The 20,216-nt window shown below is 41.8% G+C and overlaps 1 protein-coding gene across 3 annotated transcripts in view; it reads right to left on the bottom strand.

The window, feature by feature from the left end:
• Positions 1-10,569: 10,569 nt before the first annotated feature.
• Positions 10,570-20,216, bottom strand: part of rerg (RAS-like, estrogen-regulated, growth inhibitor) — a 40,888-nt gene continuing 31,241 nt past the window's right edge. For all 3 annotated transcript variants that reach the window (XM_069156590.1, XM_069156591.1, XM_069156592.1), the window contains 2 exons: positions 15,885-15,958; positions 10,570-12,505 (listed from right to left, as the gene is read on the bottom strand). In XM_069156590.1, coding sequence (XP_069012691.1) covers positions 12,095-12,505; positions 15,885-15,958 — 485 coding nt within the window. In that variant the 3' untranslated portion in view covers positions 10,570-12,094. The remainder of the gene's footprint in view (positions 12,506-15,884; positions 15,959-20,216) is intronic.

The following is a 20,216-nucleotide window of genomic DNA, read 5'->3' as shown; positions in this document are numbered from 1 at the left end:
ATAGGCTGCCGTGAGGGGGTCAGATGTTGACTCTCATTTGAACGGTCAAAATTAAGAGTTTAATGCCTTTATGTGGATAATCTAAATAATACACATGAGGTGAGGTCTTGGTGAACATGGCAGTAAATTGCATTATAGAAGCTGAAGATGAGAGCCTTTTCAAGAGCAGCATGATGTGATGTAATGTAATATAATACTATATCTGCACATCAAATGCTGTTGAATGTAGTCTGTATGGTCTGTAGTCTACAAGCTTCACATGCTGTTCTGTGCAGGCTGTGATGTTCTTATCATAAAACAAAACTGTTTTTTTTTTTTTATTTTTAACTTGACATGACTGAGTGAGATTTCTTGAGAGACCAACAGGAAGAAGAACAAATCGTACCACAAGAAAGGATGAAGGAGAAGCTTTGATTCACAGACTGGTTTTGAGTTCAAAACAGTTTCACTCAGATTAACTGAACTGTCAGACAGGAGTGTTGAAAGTCAGCTGGATCACTCCAGCATCACTTTAATAGGCACAAATCAGAGGGTTGTTACACTCTCAAACCAGTAGGAGGCATTGTCCTCCTAAAGAAAACAAAAAACAACAACAACCCATCCTCCTTCTTATTCATCCTTCTTCCTGCATTTTTCAGCTGTTTTTGTTTTCTGACTGTTTTGTTTCTGTACAAACGTCATTTTAACTCCACAGCTCTGATAAACCAACTGTAGGCTGCCCGTCCAGAACCAAACTCAAAAAGTTAGCTACTCATCTGGGATGAAAGTCGAACATCCACTAGGATCCTGATGTTTCTCTCACAAGCAGACAGACACCAAACAATCAAGGCCACACACACAGACGCAGAGCAAACTGAATGCTAATGTAGCTCTGTGTCTGCTGAATGCATACAAGTCCAATAAATGATATTATAAGACGGCAATACGCCAAGCTTTCCAAACAAAACTGCATTCTGCTTCAAGTCCAACTGTGATGTGAATAGGAAGGATGCAAGCCAATGTTGCTTAGCAACATTACACATATTCATTCACGTGGATGGGTTGACAGACAGGCAGCTAAATAAACAGATAAATAGATAACTTTATATATGTATACAGCTCCATTGTGTGGGTTGTGGGTTGTGCAGTGCTACAGGACTCTCAGAGAACAAAATGACAAACTGAGACCGCCGTTTGGATTTTGTTCGTTTGAAGTCAGTCCATCATAATAAACACTTAGTGAGCTGTACATTGCAGAGCATTGCATTGTGGGACTGTTTGCAGAAACTATGTCACAGACACCACTTCTTTTGTTCCACTGCTGAATTTCCAAGGCTACTATACACTGCATACAATCATACAGTGTAATACTTACATCAAATGAAGTACAATAACTATAGTGCACCACAGTATGTAGCCTAGTTTAGTCGGAATGGATTTTGGAAAGAGCACCTTAATTATTATACCAGTGTTTGACAATGATGTAGCTCATTCAGATGAATGCAATTGCACCATTGTTTAGGTGTATATATGTATCTATTCATTTCTTCACTGTATATATGTCTATTTATGTTCTATATGTCTATTCATGTCTGTCTGTTTTTGTTATTTGGCACGCTGAGAGAGAAGCTACAACCAGAGTCCAATTCCTTGTATGTGTAAACACACCTGGCCAATAAAGCTGATTCTGATTCTGATTCTGATTCTGATTCTGATTCTGTTTCTGACTCTGATGAGTGTAAACCATATTTCCTTGTTGTAGCTGGTGTGTCTACACTGCAAGCGTAAGTGTGTACGCAGACAGCCTGCGAGAAAGGAAGCTTTGATTTTAAAGGGTAGAGTGGCACAACTATATTCAACCTGCACTGTGTTGTATTCTTCTAGTGTCGAAGCACATGCGTGTGGGTGGATCTGTGTGCACGTACCTGTAAGTATCCTGCATCACACATTTGTGACTGAGTGTGTGTGTGTGTGTGTGTGTGTGTGTGTGTGTGTGTGTGTGTGTGTGTGTGTGTGTGTGTGTGTGTGTGTGTGTGTGTGTGTGTGTGTGTGAAACCCTCTTAGCCCCTCTTCCTATTGTACAATAAGGTCTTGGTCACCATAGTGAGAATCTTTAAAACAAGGGAAGACCTTGGTTGTCATGGCAACTGCAATGCTTCACAGAGCACAGATGGGCAGAGAGAGATGGGAATCCTTTTGGTTTCCACTCTTTGTTGTATTTCCACTGCTGACGTGTTTTTTTGTACACAGAGAAGGATCTGCACACATCTCCATGTGAAACTATGTCGCATTTACATCCAAATAAATGTGTTGCATATCGGGTCTTCCTCGAGTCTGTAACAGCATGTCGGCCGGAGGAGCAGCACTGCCGACCCTGCGACCAGTGGACGTGCAGGTTTACTATTTAATTCCCTCACTGCAACTTTAATGTGATGTATTCCCCCCGTTTCCACAGGGTGTCGGTTAAAGACATGGGCTGAATCCAAATGTCCGGACTTCACTGCCCTTGCAGACGTGTTGAGTTTGGAGGTCCAAACAACCATTGATGAACTCCACAAGGGGCCTCGACCAGACTCTCTGCAGACGGTCCAGAGAGTCAGCTTGGGGTGCCGGACTTCACCAGACTTTACCGATTTAATCACCCGTAATTCAGAATAAAATCACAGACTTGATTCTCCGTAACCTTTCACAGACGCTGAACGATGAACCCGAGGTGATGCAGTTTTTCTCCTCCAAAGCGGACGTGCTGTATATCGCTTTGGAAATAAACTCTCCAGGCTCAACTTAAACAGCGCGTCAGTGCATCGCCGAGCCCACTCAGGGGAGAAGCATGTGTTATTTGTAGGAGATTGGCCTGAAGAGGAGGGAAGAGCTTTGGAGAGCCGACGTGTTTACAGAGGCAACGTTACCCCTCTCTGCGCGCCTTTCATTTCCTCTGCTATGAAGCTGTCACGCTTTCCTCTCTGTTTTTTTTTGTTGTTTTTTTTTTCCCCCTCCTCTGCTGCCCTGTAAAGGACATTACCATCAAGAGAGCCCGGAAAGCACGTGTGCTACAAATAAGATCCTAAAAATAAACACGCAGGACATGCGGACGTCCCAAATCACATGTATTCACTTGTAATTGATTCATCTCTGGTTGTCCGCGATAAATAATCATCTGCTGTGTTTGCATCAGTCTTAATGCTCCTTTGTGATCGTGAGCCCAAAATCACCGCAGAGCTAATTCCCCCCCCCTAATTGCATATCTAGACAGGATGTATGGGGACATCAACATCTGCAAGGATAAGGGAATTATTTTTCGCTCTACTTCCCTCTAAATGAACACAGTGCCAAGAAAGACTACAAGTCAGTTAATCATAGATACAGCGGTGATACGGACAAAACTATCTCACGTCAAAGTACATACAGTAGCTGCTCTGGAGCTTTCGATCACATCACATGATCTTCGTCAGCTGATAAGAAGAGATTGTTTTGTTGACTGTTGTTTCCAAGGGTGAGAACGAACAATAAACTTTTCTGTGTCAACACGGACACAAAATTCCTGAACATATCTTTCTAAAGAGACCTTTTTTCATTAAATGTTTTCATGACAGCCAAACTGTATTGTGCATAAAAGGATGTCAGGAGAAAAAGAGAAAGTGAATGTTGGCGAGTCATGTGGACATAAAGCTCACTGTTGTTTAGAGGACACGGATTCATTTCTTTTGATATCCTGTTTCTTCACTTTAGAGGAAAGAGGACAGAGAAGGGAAAACGAAATAAAGATGAATTGTTTGGAAAGAGCAGTTTGGGGGGGAAAGCAAGAAATACTCCAAGTTAACTGATCCTTATATGTTGTACTCTGCTCTTATTTTGTTGGTGTTGCCTGATTGTTTTTTTTTTACATGCATGTCAGGTCAAATATATGTATACAGTGGTGTGAAAAAGTGTTTACCCTCTTCCTGATTTCTTATTTTTTTGCACGTTTGTCACACTTAAATGTTTCAGATCATCAAACAAATTTAAATATTAGTCAAAGATAACAAGTAAACACAAAATGCAGTTTTTAAATGAAGGTTTTTATTATTAAGGGAGAAAACAAAATCCAAACCCCCATGGCCCTGTGTGAAAACTAGTCAAAGTCCTGACCTGAATCCTCTTGAGATGCTGCGGCATGACCTTAAAAAGGCGGTTCATGCTGGAAAACCCTCCAATGTGGCTGAATTACAACAACTCTGTAAAGATGAGTCGGCCAACATTCCTCCACAGCTGGAAAAGACTCATTGCAAGTTATCGCAAACTCTTGATTGCAGTTGTTGCTGCTGAGGGTGGCCCAACCAGTTATTAGGTTTAGGGGGCAAACACTTTTCACACAGGGCCATGTGGGTTTGGATTGTTTTTCTCCCTTAATAATAAAAACTTTCATTTAAAAACTGCATTTTGTGTTTACTTGTGTTATCTTTGACTAATATTTAAATTTGTTTGATGATCTGAAACATTTAAGTGTGACAAACGTGCAAAAAAATAAGAAATCAGGAAGGGGGCAAACACTTTTTCACAGCGCTGCTGGTAAACGGTATCCATGTGCAGCCATGACTACACACCACTCCCACTACAGGTAAGTCCTGCTATAAGACACGCCCACTTTATAGACACCATTGGTTGGTTTTATTTCCAACTTTAAACGTGTCAACAACACTTCTCCTTAATGAGCCTTATCTGACATGTCTTCAGAAGGTTAAAGGCCGAAACAGACCGATCGGTGTTTGTCAAAGCAACTATTCTGTTAACAACCTGCCGTGAAACGCCAAAGTCTCTGCGATGGGGAAAAACTCGACATGCTGGAAAAATAGTTTTGAATTGACTATACAGATCACACTTTCAGCAACAGAATAATAACATCCCGCCAGCTGTGGTGAAACTGAGGACTTGGTGAACGGCTGTTGTGTAACAGATTAGCTGAAGTGAAGCGGAGCACACAGTATAATTTGCTGTCCGACCCCGACGGATCCTGCCTCTCTGTGCTGATGATAATTTACAGTGTTTATGATTATTAAGTAATTCATGAAGTTAGTGCTGTTGTGCAACATTTGTAAATGCATCGGAGACGCTCATATAAATCCTGCTGCTGAATGATGCTGCATATATTTAATTAACCGTAACAAAGTGTTGTTTTTTTATGCCTAAATCTAACCAGGGAAATTAGTTTAGGAAACACTCCTGGTAGTTGTGTTTTGAGGGTAGGAACAAACAACCTACATGGTCGTAGAGGTTGGGATACTTGTTGGTTAAAGACCAAATGAAGGAATCTGTATTTTGTTTGACAGCGTATCTTGAAAGTAAACTAGCCAGGCTTCTCTACCGCCAAGTCATTCATATGTTCAAATTTATATCACGTTCTCTGTTCGTTGTTGTTGTTGTTGTTGTTGTAAATGAATCTTGAATGTAACATTATTGCCGATCCCTCATTGATTAACCTGCCGTCAACATGTCGTGCTCTTCACCCGGTTGACGTGAGAGGTTCATGGTTCATCGGAAGTGTTTTGGTTTTCCAACAGAGGACACTTGGTTTCACGATGTCAAAGCCCATGTTACAGTGTTGTACAGTCGTTTTCCAGACTGCTCTGCTCTCCGTCTCTGCTGCTCCGCCGCTGTCACGGCAGTTGCCGTGTGGAAACGTTGGATTGAAAGGCTTGTTTTTTTTTTTTTAAAGAAATGACATCCACATGTCGAAACCACAGCAATGGTAGTCTGGCATTGTTGGGCTGCACCCATTGATCATTCTGGTATTGGTGGAACATTTGCACGTGGGAGTCCAGGCTAAAGCCAAGCAGGCGACTTTTTAGTGTGTAGCTCGGCGCTGGATGTTCGATTTGGAAAACGGTAACACGGATGGTGGAAAAGAAAAGAAGGAGAGCGTCACCTGAACTATTCCACCAATGGCAGGTTTCTATATTCTCCAGTGATTGTGACCACTCAGAAAGGAGCTTTTTCTGCTCCTGTTTCCTCTGGCGGTCCCTTCAGTTCTCTCTCTCTCACTGCCGCCTCCTCTCCAGCGCCGATGGAAGAAGTCGCAGTAACAGACGTTTGGTGTTCGGTTCTCGGTGGTTCTTCCGTCACAACCACAGAGAGGCGGACGACCCCGCGGGCTCTGAGATCTGTGTGTGATCAGCCCTCTGCAACTTCCAACTCTCTACCCACTCTGTGAATGAAGCACCTTTTTGTTAGGCTGCCAAGGGTTTTTCAGACTTTAGAGTGAAGCCAGATTTGGCATGTGGGCCAACACTTCCTCCAACCTCCGAACCTAATTGGCACCAACTTTGAGAGAATCGCAGCACGACGGGATTCAGAGCCGTCCACGTCCTCGCAGAGTGCTGTGTCCCCGTCCTTCCATGTGTTCATCTGTGATCGTTGCATAGAAACATTTTGATGCACCAAGCAACCAATAAGTCTGTTTTTTCACTGTTCCCTTCAACTTTACTGAGCGTTTTAGCATTTCTCATTTAATACTTTTAGTTTCAGTAACCACAACTTTCTCTTTGTTCAATTACAATCACATTAAATGTTTCTTATTATTAGTTCAGGACCATCAGCTTTAAGTCAGCCCGAACGTTCAACACAGATTACGTTGAATAAATGCAGACTTCAGTGTGATACAGACTTAGTTTGATGTTAAATTGAAGTAATGAGGGAATATAATCCTCGCGTGTGTGTGTGTGTGTGTGTGTGTGTGTGTGTGTGTGTGTGTGTGTGTGCGTGTGTGTGTGTGTGTTTAGCTGTGTGTCTGCACAGCACACTCTCAAACAGTGTGAAGGAGTTTGAGAGCTGAAATTTAGTTTGACCCTTTGATTCTGTTCACAGCTGACATTAAAATGCATCCTGGGTGATCCGGTCACAAGTGGACAGCTCTGAGTACATTAATGAATGTATAGTAGGAGCATTGAGGGCGCATTAAGATCTGATCCGCTCAGACCACATTCAGAGGTGCTCCGGGTTTCATATGACCACATTGTTTTAGCAGCGTGAACGCAAATGCATCCCGGGCCACATTAAAGGACCACCTACTCATTTTCTCTGTCTATAAACAATAGAAATATCAAGTAGAAGAAATAACCAGCACGATCCTGCTGCACGGACAGTAAAGCAGCTGTTTACCGGATGAAGAGACAGGCTGTCTACCTGACGCTTGTTTCACCAAAAGCTACTTTGGGTTTAATAGTTCTAGTTATCTCGTCTGTGATTTCTGACACACATCAAACCCACATCTGTGGAGGAGCTCCCACGTTTGTACCTTCAAGTTTAACTTCAGGTTCTAGTTCATTCCAGTCTTAAGTTTTAGAATCCAATGGACACAACTTGCGTCCGAATTGAAAGTGCACGACTTGCGTCGGCGTGACGCAGCGTTGTGGAGATTATCCAAGATGAAGCTGAGTTGTTGTTACACTGGAATAATTAGATAATCTAAGCGTGAACCGACGTGATTGGATCGAACCTGACAGGGTTGTCGCTGACATTTACAAACTTTAGCTTTCAAGCATTTATATTTTCCTACATTGCATGTTTTAAGAAAACGTTTTAGGTTTTACTTCTTTCAGTTTGCGCTTCAAAATACAAACAACTGAAGCCTGACGCCCCAAATTCACTCAGTTCATTTTCTTTATCAGGTTATTTGTCTGGTGCAGCATGCATTTGCTGCATCTGTGCCTCTGTAATGATGAGAAACGATGTACTCACAATAGAGTATTTCTTAAAAGCAATATATCAGGTCAGGGGTCTGAAGGCTCTCAGACACTTCTCCATCAGCATCATCATCAAAATCTCAATGTTTTTTTAAACAGCAATTTTTAAAAAGCTGGAAATAGAAGTAAAGAAAAGCCGCCAGGATACGGGATCATTTCTTCTAGTTTTCTAAGAGCACTTCAGATTTAGTCTGACAACATAATTTGTGAGAATAATTGACAATAATAACTTACAGATGTGAAATACGTCATAAGTAGACTCATTGAAGGAGCATTAAAATGAGGCTTGAGTGAGCGAAGATGTCTCATTTTGGTAAATGCCTGTTGCTGCGAGTCGCCCTCCTCATGTGTATGTGTTTATTTACTTGTTTATTCATGTGTGTTTATTTGCATATAGAGTGGAGAAGTGAGATCTGATCATTAGAGGTTAAAGACTCCTGTGTTGTTTGGAATTGAACTGGTTTAAAAACATCTGAATACAAACTGCCGTGATGAGAAAACCTGAGCTTGTTCCTTTTCTCCAGCTGGTCAGGATGAGGAGGAGCTGTGGCTCCTTTCACTGGTTATTATGAGATTTTTCGACTTGTAATTATCTGCCAGATAGATGGGCCACTCCTCTCCCTGCTTCACCCAAACTAAAGAAAGCCCGTTTTGTTTTTGTGTTCTCTCGTTGAGCCCGAAGTCCGTCTGAAGTAACAGGGTGTATTTAGTGGGAGGTTTCCTTTTTAATCCTGCACACTGTCAGAAGTGGGTAACCCATAGCTTTGATTTTCTGGACTATGATACTGTGTGTGGAAGGAGGAACAACTTGAAAAGGTTTTTAATGCAGGCCTTAAGAGGATAAAACCTATAATCTGAAAGCAAGTACAGGACAGTGGTTTTATATTTATATTGTACAGAAGATACTCAGCTGCTGATAATAGTGAGCTGCAGGAGACCTGCTTTCACTCAGCTTTGTCGTTGACTGTAACATGATAAGGGAAGTTTTTCCAGTAAAAGAAAACTGTGTAAAAAGTCACATCGTCTTTTTCTGAATTAAACAAAATTCTGATTAAAGTGACCAAAAATAACATTAGTAGAGACTTAACTGCACCAAATATACCAAATTATATCCATTGACTGTGTGTAAAAGTGGACATAGCGTCCGGGTCTAAAAAATTAGGCCAAAGAGGAAGTGCCTTAAAGTGTGATACCACCGAGGGCCACTAGAGGCTCTATAGACCATTTAACTAGTCCCATAAGATTCAAAGTCAATACATTATTTCCAGTAGTCCTTTTGGTGTTGTTAGCTAACGTTACTCCCCTGGCGATCCATCTGAAAATAATCCTGTTTTAAATTTGAAAATAAGCCTCAAAAAGTCGTGTTTTTGGGGGCGTGTCTGTTTGATTGACAGGCCTGTGGTGTTGTCAGGTTTCGCCTATCGGTGGCGGGACATAGTATCGTCGGGTTTCCAGTCAGATCAGTCAGATCCACCGCTGGCTCCTCCCCCCCAGCTCGTCCAAATATGCTCACTACCGGCTCCAAACCGCTCCCAACTAGCAAGATGGCGCCGGGCAAAATCTGAACTCGAGGCTTCATAACGTCTGTTCACAAACCAACGGGCGACGTCACTGCTGGTTTTCATTTAGTTATTTCCCCACATACAATTTGACTATTAAATCCCCTAATACACAGACTCTTAATGGAACTCAGCCATCATTAATACACTTGTGCTTACGCTGCAGTAACAAATGAAAAGGTCTGTTGACTCCTGTCTTTTACACACTGAGCTGCAAATAATACACAACTAACTGTTAAGCTAACTGGTTTTGATGAGGGTCATTATCTAACATTAAAAAGCAGGGAAAGGCTGCCGGAGTATGAATATATTTGAAAGGTTTTATTATGGTTTTTAGTTAACTGCATTATTGTGGGAACCCCCATCTGTCTGTATGAAACTAGAGAAATGAAAGTGTAATTTCTCATCAATGGGTCAAATGTGTTTCTGGTAAAAAGAGAACTTTAGTCTGTTTTCTCTGGAGTAAAAAAGGAAAAAGAGGAAAAAGCGGAGTGCTCCACTTTGTTGTTGTGAGCATTATGTCTGCAGCAGTCGAGAACATTTGTACTTTTGGTTTCAGGAGAAGTCCTTATTATCCCAAAACGCTGGCGCAGGTCTGTTGAAATTGAACAGACTTCACATGGAGTCATGTTCTTTGCTTCCTCCGAGCTGTTTGAAGTTTTTCTGCAGGGCGTGATGGCTGGTTGTTATTGCTGGAGTTCTCCACTCTGCTAACATGAGTCTGTTGGTAATGGGGTACAAAGATTTCACTAAATATTTCATCTTTATCGTTCAAAGCTATTTATTCAGCCTTTATCCAAAACATTTCCCTTTTTGAGGAGGGAGATGATTTGTGTATTTGTGGCTCTGTATAACGTCTCCATGTTGCACTGCTGCGTTTGTTTGTGCCGGTATGGTATTTCAAAAATAGCTTTTAGTTGTCTGTGAATCTAGTCCGAATTGTTCACGATAAGAATCAGGATTCTCATGTGAATTCATTCATGAATTGATTTATTTTTGGAGTGTCGGGTGTAGGTAGAGACGTGCCAGAGCACATCTGTAACCACACTAACCACGCATTTTATTTGAGTTTGAGTATTGAGTTTGATCAGAGGTGAAGCAGACCTAAATCTTTCAACCAGAGAGGAGATGAATACACTGCTTTTAAATTATGCGTTAAAGATTAAATTAATCAAACTCATTTCAATGCATGTTATTTTTCGACACCTTTATTATGTAAGGAACAAAGAAGCTGTTGAACTACAGATCTGAGATCTGAGTCAAAGCCAAGTCAATAGATGCAGAGTTAAAGATCTGTAACTCGTACCATCGTACAGGATCTTATTTTTATTGAGTAAGTAATTCAGCTGAAAACTAATTGGTATTCTACAAGAAAACCAAAGAAAAAAAAATCAAAAGAAACAGACATAAATTTCTCATTTTATTACACTGAAACATCAACAAGTCATTAAACGTCCCAGAACTGTCGCCGAAACATTATCGGCCTCCTGCAACTTACAGTCATTCATCATTTAATCACTTAAGTTTCATTGAATATATTGATGTCCAAAAGAAAAAAGGTTTTAAATGTAAAAATACTGGAATCTTCCTTTGAGAGTCAGATGAACCCGAAGGTTGAAAAGGAGTTTAAAGAGGATATAAAGTCTGTCTCTGCTCATCAGGAGACCGTCACTATGTAAATGTGGCATTTGATGTTCTGCCTCCGGACATTTAATGGGCTGTTTGAAAGCCTCCGTATCAATCACAATGGTTATTATGTCAAACGTGCACTGCTAAGTGCTTCTGTTGAATATCCTGATGACATTTACAAACATTCGGACTCATTTAAGAGACAAACTACGATACATCAGTTTTGAATTACAAGTGCACATCTGATTGTTTTGATCAGAGACAGCTCACACAGAGATCACATTTGAACAAGTACAGTATATTGTACTGTAGATACCTCACAGCTGTGCTTGGGGCCATATTCTATATCATACATGCTGTAGTTTACAGTATATTAACATTACAGCCGTGAAGAACATCCCCAGAATGTGACGTCGCTTCCCTTCAGAGAAAAAAGTTCACTGGTGAACCTCGACATGTTCTGAACCTCGACTCTGGTTCCTCGAGGAGGAGATGTTGAGTTCACATGTCCTGGACAGACACAGGGAGCCTTGACGGTCTAATTCAAAACAGAACATAGTAGACTTCATCACAAGGTTTGCTTTGCAGGACAGACATGGACGAACTCCAGGGATTTGTCTGGGATTGACATGAAGCACAGTGGGTCTACTTTTATCTACCAGTCGTTCTCTGTTCTGAATGTTCTCGGACCGCTGCTGACAGAACAGTAACACGTGTGGACACATCACATCATCCCCCTACAGACAAGATACAGAGAGGAAACTATAAATCTTCCCGTTCGTTATCAGCAATTCTGTGCATGCTAAATAAGACGGGTTGCATGCATCATTTTCAGGCTGCCCTCTGGCTTCTGGAACACTTTAAAGAGATGAAAGAATAAAAGAAAGAAGTTGAGGACCTCATCGAACTGAGCCATCGTGATTTTAGAGAGTCGACATGTCTCACCAGCATCCAGAATTATTTTGATCCAAATGAACTCAAAGCTTTTATTAAGAAATCATCAGTTGTGGCTCCCACGCCAAAGTGACATTGTTTACTTCTTCCAATCGGAAGAGACTTTGCTTTTTTAGGTGGAAAAGGATCAGAAGATAACAAAAGAACACATTCCACATTAAATCAGTCCTATTTCATCCATTTTGAAGCTAAAAATCGTCCAAAACGTTGACTTTCTTCCTTGTTCTTGTCGTCAGACGGTAGCGTGGCTCCGTCCTAACTGCTGATCTTGGTCAGCATCTTGTTGATGGCCTGTTTGACGTGGGTGGTGGAGCTGCGGCGTCGGGCTTTGCCCTGCACAGCTTTGCGGCGCCTCACCTCTCGGCAGAGCTCGTGGAAAGCCTCGGCCACAGTTCCGCCCTCGTCCGCGCAGGCCGAACATTCGTAGAAGGCGCAAGCCATTTCGGCCGCCAGTCGCTCTCCTTCCTCGGTGCCGACCTGCCGGACGTGGTCCAGGTCGGACTTGTTGCCCACCAGCACCAGAGGGACGTTCTTCGGCTTCTTCACCTCCTCTAGGAGACTTCGGAGCGGTGCCACCTCCTCAAAGCTCCCCCGGTCTGTGATGTCGTACACAATGACGAAGCCGTCGCCCCAACGCATGTGACCCTCCTTCTGCTGGATGTCCTCCTGACATGGACACAAGAAACATGATGATGAAACTGCTGCTTCCAAGTTTTGGAGACTCTTGAAGGAACAGTTTGACTTTTTTTGGACATTCAGTTTCTTTCTTGCCCAGAGTTAAAAGAGGAGATTGTCGTGTTTGTACGGTAAATACGTAGCTGGCGAGCGGAGATGCTGCGTTCAAATATGTTTGTGTTTGCCGTGTAGACGAGAAGAGTCCGTATGAACCCTTGTGGTATTCACAACGTTGGAACGCAAAGTTTTCTGTAAACCTCGAGTTCACAATTTGTGACGTGTTTGCTGACATTTCAGGAAACGGCCACGGAGGTTCATTTTTTTTTTTTTTTTTATTGGATGTTCAGCTGATATATTGTAATTTTAGTCATGTGGAGTTTGTCTTCATAAATTGGAAAATAGAAAACATCTGAGGACGGCCTCATCCTTTCCCTCCGTGTCTTTGCATTTCCCGCGTTATGTTACCCAACTGTTAGCTTGCTAAATTGTTAGCCCCTGTGCCTTCCAGACTGTCCACGGCGCTCTTGCCTGGCGACGTTTGTTTTACCACTTAACCTTTTGAACGTCAAACATACGATGCACACGACTTCCCGTGTTGTAACTACGAGCTCACAAGTTCCATTTGAACGCAGCGAGACAGCCGATCGCAAGAAAAACAGAAACGGATAGACGAGCTTTGTCATTGATTAAAGAAAATCTGCCCACCAGCAAAAAAAACAACCTAAAACTCACCAACTAACATGCTGAATGTTATTTGTTGAGTCTTTATGGACTTTGTGTTTATGTGACAGTTTCTTGCCTGGAAGCTTTGAACAAATCAATGACAGCTGTTCCTCATCTTCATGCCAAGAGAATGCTAACTGACTGTTATTCATATTCATATTTACCTTAGAGATTTACAAGAACCCAGTTTTTTGTTGTCAAAATATGTGAGATAAAGAAGAAATAAAACCAGAGTCAGGGTAGCTGTTTCCCAGATTTTGTGTTCAGATAAGCTAAGCTAACTGAGTGGTATCATGTTTCTCAATCTTTTAATTTATCTTTTGAGAAGAGAAAAACAAGGATTTTTCTTAATTTCTTGCATAGATGACAGTTTTCAGCCAGCATCTTCAGTCTCGGCACATTTAGGGCCTGATTTACTAAGATCTCAAATAAAGGGTAATAAATTGTCTGTTTTTTCCAAAAGTTTGCACGTTCATTTTTCACCTGTTTTGCGGGTAATTTACTAAAAGTAATTGCGTCATTAATATCAATGCAATTTGCTGTGTTTAAATGAAGGGTTTGTGTGTTAAAGTGATTCCAGCCATGAAAAACAGAACGACGGCAAAAGGAACAGGAAATCTGATCCCATTGAAATTTAGAAATATAAATATAAGAGAAAGGCAAAAAGACACGGCTTAATGATAAAACGTTGGCAATAAAACCGTTTTTTTTTTTTTTTAATTGCTGGTATTTCGTGGCTCCTCTTTGTTGTTGGCTGTCAATCATCATTCAGTTCATTCAATAACTCAGAAATCTCATCGCTGGACAAACGACATGTCTGAATATGTTTTGCCTCTGACATCTCAGAAATGTTTCCATGGGTGTAAAACCACGTTCTCAATATATTCTTTAGTTTCCTGCGTCTCCTTCCCACCTCAATAATAAGAGCAGCCGTCTCTCCACATTTGCTCATCTGATTAATAAATGCCTTTCAGTCGTACTAAAATACACAACAGTCACTTCTCCCGTTTCTACTTTCAGGTTTAGTAAATATCTTTGCGGGTGTTAAATTGTTCTGTTTGCATGTTTCCCTCCCAGTATTTTGCACCTTCAAGCAGAAATGCCCAATATTACATATGATGCAGACAACGGACATGAATGGACAACGTGTGTTAAATTGCACATTTAAAAGACCCAATCCTCACAGCACGTCGTTCGTAGAAGTTTTGGACATTTTTTCGCGGCGTGATGTGATTTTACACACGCAAACCTTCAGTAAATCAGGCTCTAAATATTTTCATTTCTTTTGACATCAGAACCAGTCACGGCTGTTTTCAGCCGTGTTAGCAGATGTAAAACATTTAGTTTCTTCATGGAGAAGCAGTAGTGTTGAGTTCCCGACTCTCTCTGCTCTCTCCCACACCTTCTAAAGCCATAAATTGAATTCAGCAGACATCTGAAGAACGCAAACAGTCAAGCATGTGCTCCTAATTTGATTACGTCAGGGCATAAACAGTCGGTCCGGTTGTAGCAGGACCTGACTGGTCGTGTGGCAGCGCTGAAATCCGAACCTGACTGGGTGGAGGTGCACAGATTCTCATCTCAGTTATTGGGAGCTTAAAAAACAGCACATTCCTCCCGAGGACGGACGAGAGGGTTTGATGTTTGTGTACCTGACCGACTTTTGAACCTGCAATTTATGAGCCATCAGGAAGACTCCGCCTCCTCAAATCTTGAGAGTTCGCTCAATGTTTCGATACAGGCCTCACATCCACTGCAGGAAACATTCAGACCTGGTCATCATGCCAGCTCAAAATAGACTGCAACGTAATGAGAGAGAGATGACTTGCTGAAGTGTCGCAGGGGAAATCAGCCGCCAGCAGAACACCTACGCAGCACTGCAGCATATTTATCTTCAGCCTGACGACTTACGCAAGCTCTCCCTCATGGTCAGAGGACGGCATCGCTTCTGTTAGACTGCAGGAAATTAGCATCCTTAAGTGCCATTCACTCTCATATCCACTCCAACAATTCTTCAAACAAGTTTTCAATGTTTTCAAGAAAGGCAGCAGGAGGAAGACAACGATATTCAGAGGACAATTTTATCCAAATCAGAGACGAGCAGAGCAAAAACATTAAAAGAGTTTCTCCCTCATGTCCATTGTGCCATCTGAAAATGAAATTTAGTTCATTTTTAATTAACTTATTCATCACCTCTATCTGAGTGATACAGAAACTGAGTTTCACTTGGTTTCTAAATTGTCTCATTCAGAACTGCGCAGCAACGCTGAGAAGAGACGTGGATGCTGCATGAAGACTGAGCTGTCTGTTCACACTCAAATTAATAGTTCATCAGTTCACATTAGTTACAGAATAATATGGTGGGTTTTCATTCAAGAATGATTCAGAGTAAATAATTGTGACGGTGAGGTGAGGTTATTAGTGTCCGACATGAAGACAAGCTGGTTGATCTCACTGAAGCACTGATTTGTGGTTCACGTTAAGTGTGTTTATTAAATTGTTAAATTATAAAAGTTCTGCTTTGTATTACTTCCTATTTACTGCTTGATTTGCTTTGAGCATATTTAGTGGCGTCACCGATTCCCGTGTGCTTTTACTCAAACAGTACTTTAGTGGATGTAATGACGACATCGATCATCCGTCTCACCTGCCCTGCAGTGTCCAGGATCTCCATGGTAACGACCTCATCATCTATGCTGGCCTGATGACGATATGTTGATTCTGTAAGGCACAAAATAAGAAGAGATTGTTAGTCCATGTTTAGAATTCAGCCCAGTGTGAATCATCATCTGACAATAGTGACACCTCCCAAGAGCTCATTGTGATGCACGTTTCAGAGTTACCAGATGACACATCACTGTGAAGGTGGGCGGATACTCATTGTGGAAATAAGCCATCATGACTGAAGGGGTGGGTGTGATTCTGCCTACTGTTGTTTTGAATATTTAGAGGATCACAAGTTAAACAGATGACGAGTGTGGGCAGAACGTTCGCAGACCAAAACATTGCTTCTTATCTACTCTTGTCTAATATAAAATAATATTGGTCGTAATGCTGCAGGTAAGATTTTCCTGAAACCTGTGTGACTGATGCATCTTGTTGCGTCACTTCCTCACCATGGAAGTGTTCAGCCTAAAAAAATGATTGGCCTGAAAAGTCAGAATTTCATGTAGCTAATGATGGATGGTCCAAACTGTTGTGCACCAAAGACAATTACACAAGGAATTAAGCATTTATTGGAAATGGTTTGAAGTGTGGGGATCACCAAAGTCAGTAGGATTCATGAATATGATTGGATGTTACCAGTCTGTTGGTAGTTGACCAGATGAGGCTTCAGTGTAGCTGATCAGCAAATGCAAGCATGATATAGGTGCTCTGCTTTTGTTTGCAATCACTTTGACACAGCCTGTATCCAGCAACAGCAAAAAGTGGACGTAACTTTCGGGTCTGAAAAATGAGGCCAATGCAGAAGTGCCTTAAAGTGCAATACTACCGACGGCCAATAGGGGCTGGCTTTAAAACACCTCTGGCTCCATAGGCTCCCAAATTTGCTCATTAAATATAAAGTCAATACATTTTTCCAAGTCATTATGGTGTTGTTCGATAAAGTCACTTCTTTTTATTAGTTTTCTTGTGGTCCATCTGAAAATAATCCCGTCATTAATGAGATATTAGGCCTGAAAAGGTTGTATTTTGGTGGGGGCGTGTCTGTTTGATTGACAGGCCTTTGGTGTCATCAGGTTTCTGCTTTAGGTGGGCGGGGTTTAGTGTCCTCAGGTTTCCAATCAGATCGACCGCTCGCTCCTCCCCAGCTGGTTCAAATATGGTCACTTGTGGCTCCAAACTGCTCCGAACTAGCAAGATGGCGTCGGCCGAAAAGTCAAACTTGAGTCTTCATCTCAGCTGTTCACAAACCAAATGGTGACATCACTGTTGTTTGATTACAGCAGTGGGTGTCAGTTGTTTATTGGTTGCTATGCAGTAGTTTTCCAGTCCTTTCAGGTCACAGGTGACCTCTTTAAACTTTTCCCTCTGCACTGGCAGCCTGTCCTTTTGCTGCATTTCTCTTTAAAATATCCCATTACAAAGTTTTTATGTTATTTACATCACTGATGTCCATGTTTCTGTGGAGTTCTTCAATAAGTAAGGAGCAGCCTCTGCTGAAGGTCAAACAAGGAGACGCTCTTGTTCCTGCCTGGCTCAGACAGATACTGCATTGTTTGTTCTTCCATTAAATCATTATCTCACATGTAGGACCCAAGTCCTTCAGTTTGTTTCTGCACGCTGCCGAACCCTCCTTGTTACTCGGTGATCGTTGACCCCTCCGATGACCTGAAATGACCTGAGCCTCACCTTCAGGTGATTTGAAAAACAGGATAAAAGCTTCTTATTCCTGGCACGCGAACACAGGTGTGAACTGTGACCGTGACCTTTCGTTCCACCTCGGACGGCGCTGGAGTTATCTGCCTGAATTGCCCCCTTATAAAAATCCCATCTGTGTAAACACCTCAGAGAGCGCCAAAGCCCTCTGAAAACCCTCCTCATAAAATCAAAGTCTGCTGGGTTTTGCCAACATCTTTACAACAGCGCTCGAGCAGGACCTTTCTTAAAGCCCTTTGACTTTGTGAATCCAGTCTCACAATTGCTTCCAGCGTACGAGCGATGTCCTGCCTGCCCTGCTGCTACTGATGCACGATCGCTTTGTGAAACTAGAATGTTTAAAAGGTTTTGTTGCATTCACAAGTGTAGCAATTCAAGAAATTATTATTTTATCATTTTCTGTTTAATATTCTTTAAAAAAAAAAAAACATGTTGATCTTTCGGGTTTGGAGGTGGAGAGAGGGCTCAACCTAGATACCTTTTTCTCACTTCCCACTTCATTGTTGTCTCTTAATGTGACTTTCCAAATTTCACTATGCTGTTAAATGCTTTTAATAGCTTTTTGTGGTACATGCAGGAAAATGTGAAGCTTATGACTTCACACAGTTGCACCGTGGGAGTCATGATTAACTTCTCACTATATATTTTTACAGTATGTAAACTTCTACTTTTTAAAATAAAAGAACAAAACATTGGCTGATACGGTTGTTCATACTTTATCCTGATGATTTAACGAGAGTGCATCAATCTGCAGTCCCATAGCCTAAATGTGACAGTGCAAGTAACTCTTGTATTTTTGGCGCCATATTGTTGTTTATGCTCCCAAATGTAATATAAATGTAGTGAACAAATGATTAGGACACTTAAATTCAATTCAGTTTATTTATAAGGCGCCAAATCACAAGAAAAGTCATCTCAGGGCACTTTAATTTAAAAAGTATCTTGTGGCTATCTCCGATTAAATTCATAACTTTATCATATTTTTTTCCTTTATTGCTCACGTGGACATACGGTACTAGTTTTAATCACTTTAGTGATAAGATGGAAAACTGGAGCCCAGAAATCTGTGACACCGTGACACAGTCAACCTGTCAGACAGATGTTCAGATTCTCAGTGACAGAGTTTAAAATGGGTCCTGCACGTCCACCCTGCTGCGTCCCAGGTGCGCCCACGTCTCCTGGGGACAAACTGCGTCCTGCGTGACGTAATTGAAATGTCACAGAGCCGGAGGCAGACGTAGCATGTACAGCTGTTTGGCTGGAGGCACGACGAGCATCTCTGAGCAGAGCCACAGTCTCACACTGAGACTCGAGGGACATACTATTTCAGGAGCTTTCACTCTGTCAGCTGCAAAGTTGCTAATCTGTCGACGTCCAACACCCCCCAGGGTATTTGTTGCTAAATGCACTGACAAAGGGTGGTGCTGGGATGATTTAACCAGACGCAACCTCCTCTCTAAAGGTCCTGGAAAGAAACAAAAACAGTAATTTTCCTGGCAGCAAGCCGTTCAGCCCTCATAATTTAAAACCCCTCACCGCTCTGATTGGCAGAGAAAGTGTCAGCCCGAACTCCAAGTGTTGAAACTGGAAACTATTCAGTTTGTTGATAAAGCTCATCATACACACTTCCATAAACTGCTGCAATAAACCTGGAAAAATATTCCTCGCACATGCTGTACAGAACTTTATCTCCGAAGCGTTCCTACATGTGCTGTGATACCATATTAAGCACAGTTGCTGTTGTGACCAGTCGAAGTGGCTCAGAGTTCATGTCTGTGAGCCGAACGAGATTTCTATTCATTTACTATTGTATCATTGTGTCCATCTGCATTTTGAACTGCCGTAGTTCCCTGTAGTGCTCCAGTTAATGAGATCTGTGCACTCGCAGAATCTGCTGGTACCACCTGAGAACATGTGCATGCAGTCACATTTTCACATCTTTACCATTTATTTATTATGATGCAGGTACAAAGAAAAACTCACTTCAATAGGAGCCTAAACAAATAAAATCTTGAATGAGGCTGAAAATGATTGCAACATTTTTGCCACATATCTTCCTTCTTTGCCTCATTCTGTAGAAATGGTTGAGTTTGGATTTGGATTTCATTCTAAAACATAAAAGTCTTAAAGACCAAGTGGGAACCCACTGTGATGTCACCCGCTGGTTTGTTTTTTGAAAGCGTTTTTTTTGTTTTTTTTCCTCAAAGAGGTCAGCAATCTGCTTTCGCTTTGGTTGCTTGCATTTGGAGACGTACGAGCCACCTCTGCTCGGCGGTCATACAAAGTAGAGATAATTACATGTGTCGATCATCTTCATCAGCTGCCATGCTTTTTGTTTGGATTTCTACAAAAACTAAACTCTCCAAGGCCCGTGATCGCCTCGCTCTGTGCTGAAAGGAGTCCATCTCCCAGTGAGCATCAGTGGATATTCACTGTAGCAAACAACATCTGAGCCCGTTTATAAACCTGACGCAAATGCAAATAAATAGATAGATAAATAAATGCAGATGAACAGCGAGATGAAGCTTAAAGAGATTGATGAGGTACACCTCACGTTCTGGCAGTAATCCTGCGTGTGAGACCGGCGCTCTGCACACAC

Source organism: Embiotoca jacksoni, unplaced genomic scaffold (assembly GCF_022577435.1).
Source record: "Embiotoca jacksoni isolate LCO1_2020_lvr unplaced genomic scaffold, fEmbJac1.0.p SCAF_21, whole genome shotgun sequence".
NCBI lineage: Eukaryota > Metazoa > Chordata > Actinopteri > Embiotocidae > Embiotoca > Embiotoca jacksoni.
This window is presented reverse-complemented; position numbering and strand designations above follow the sequence as displayed.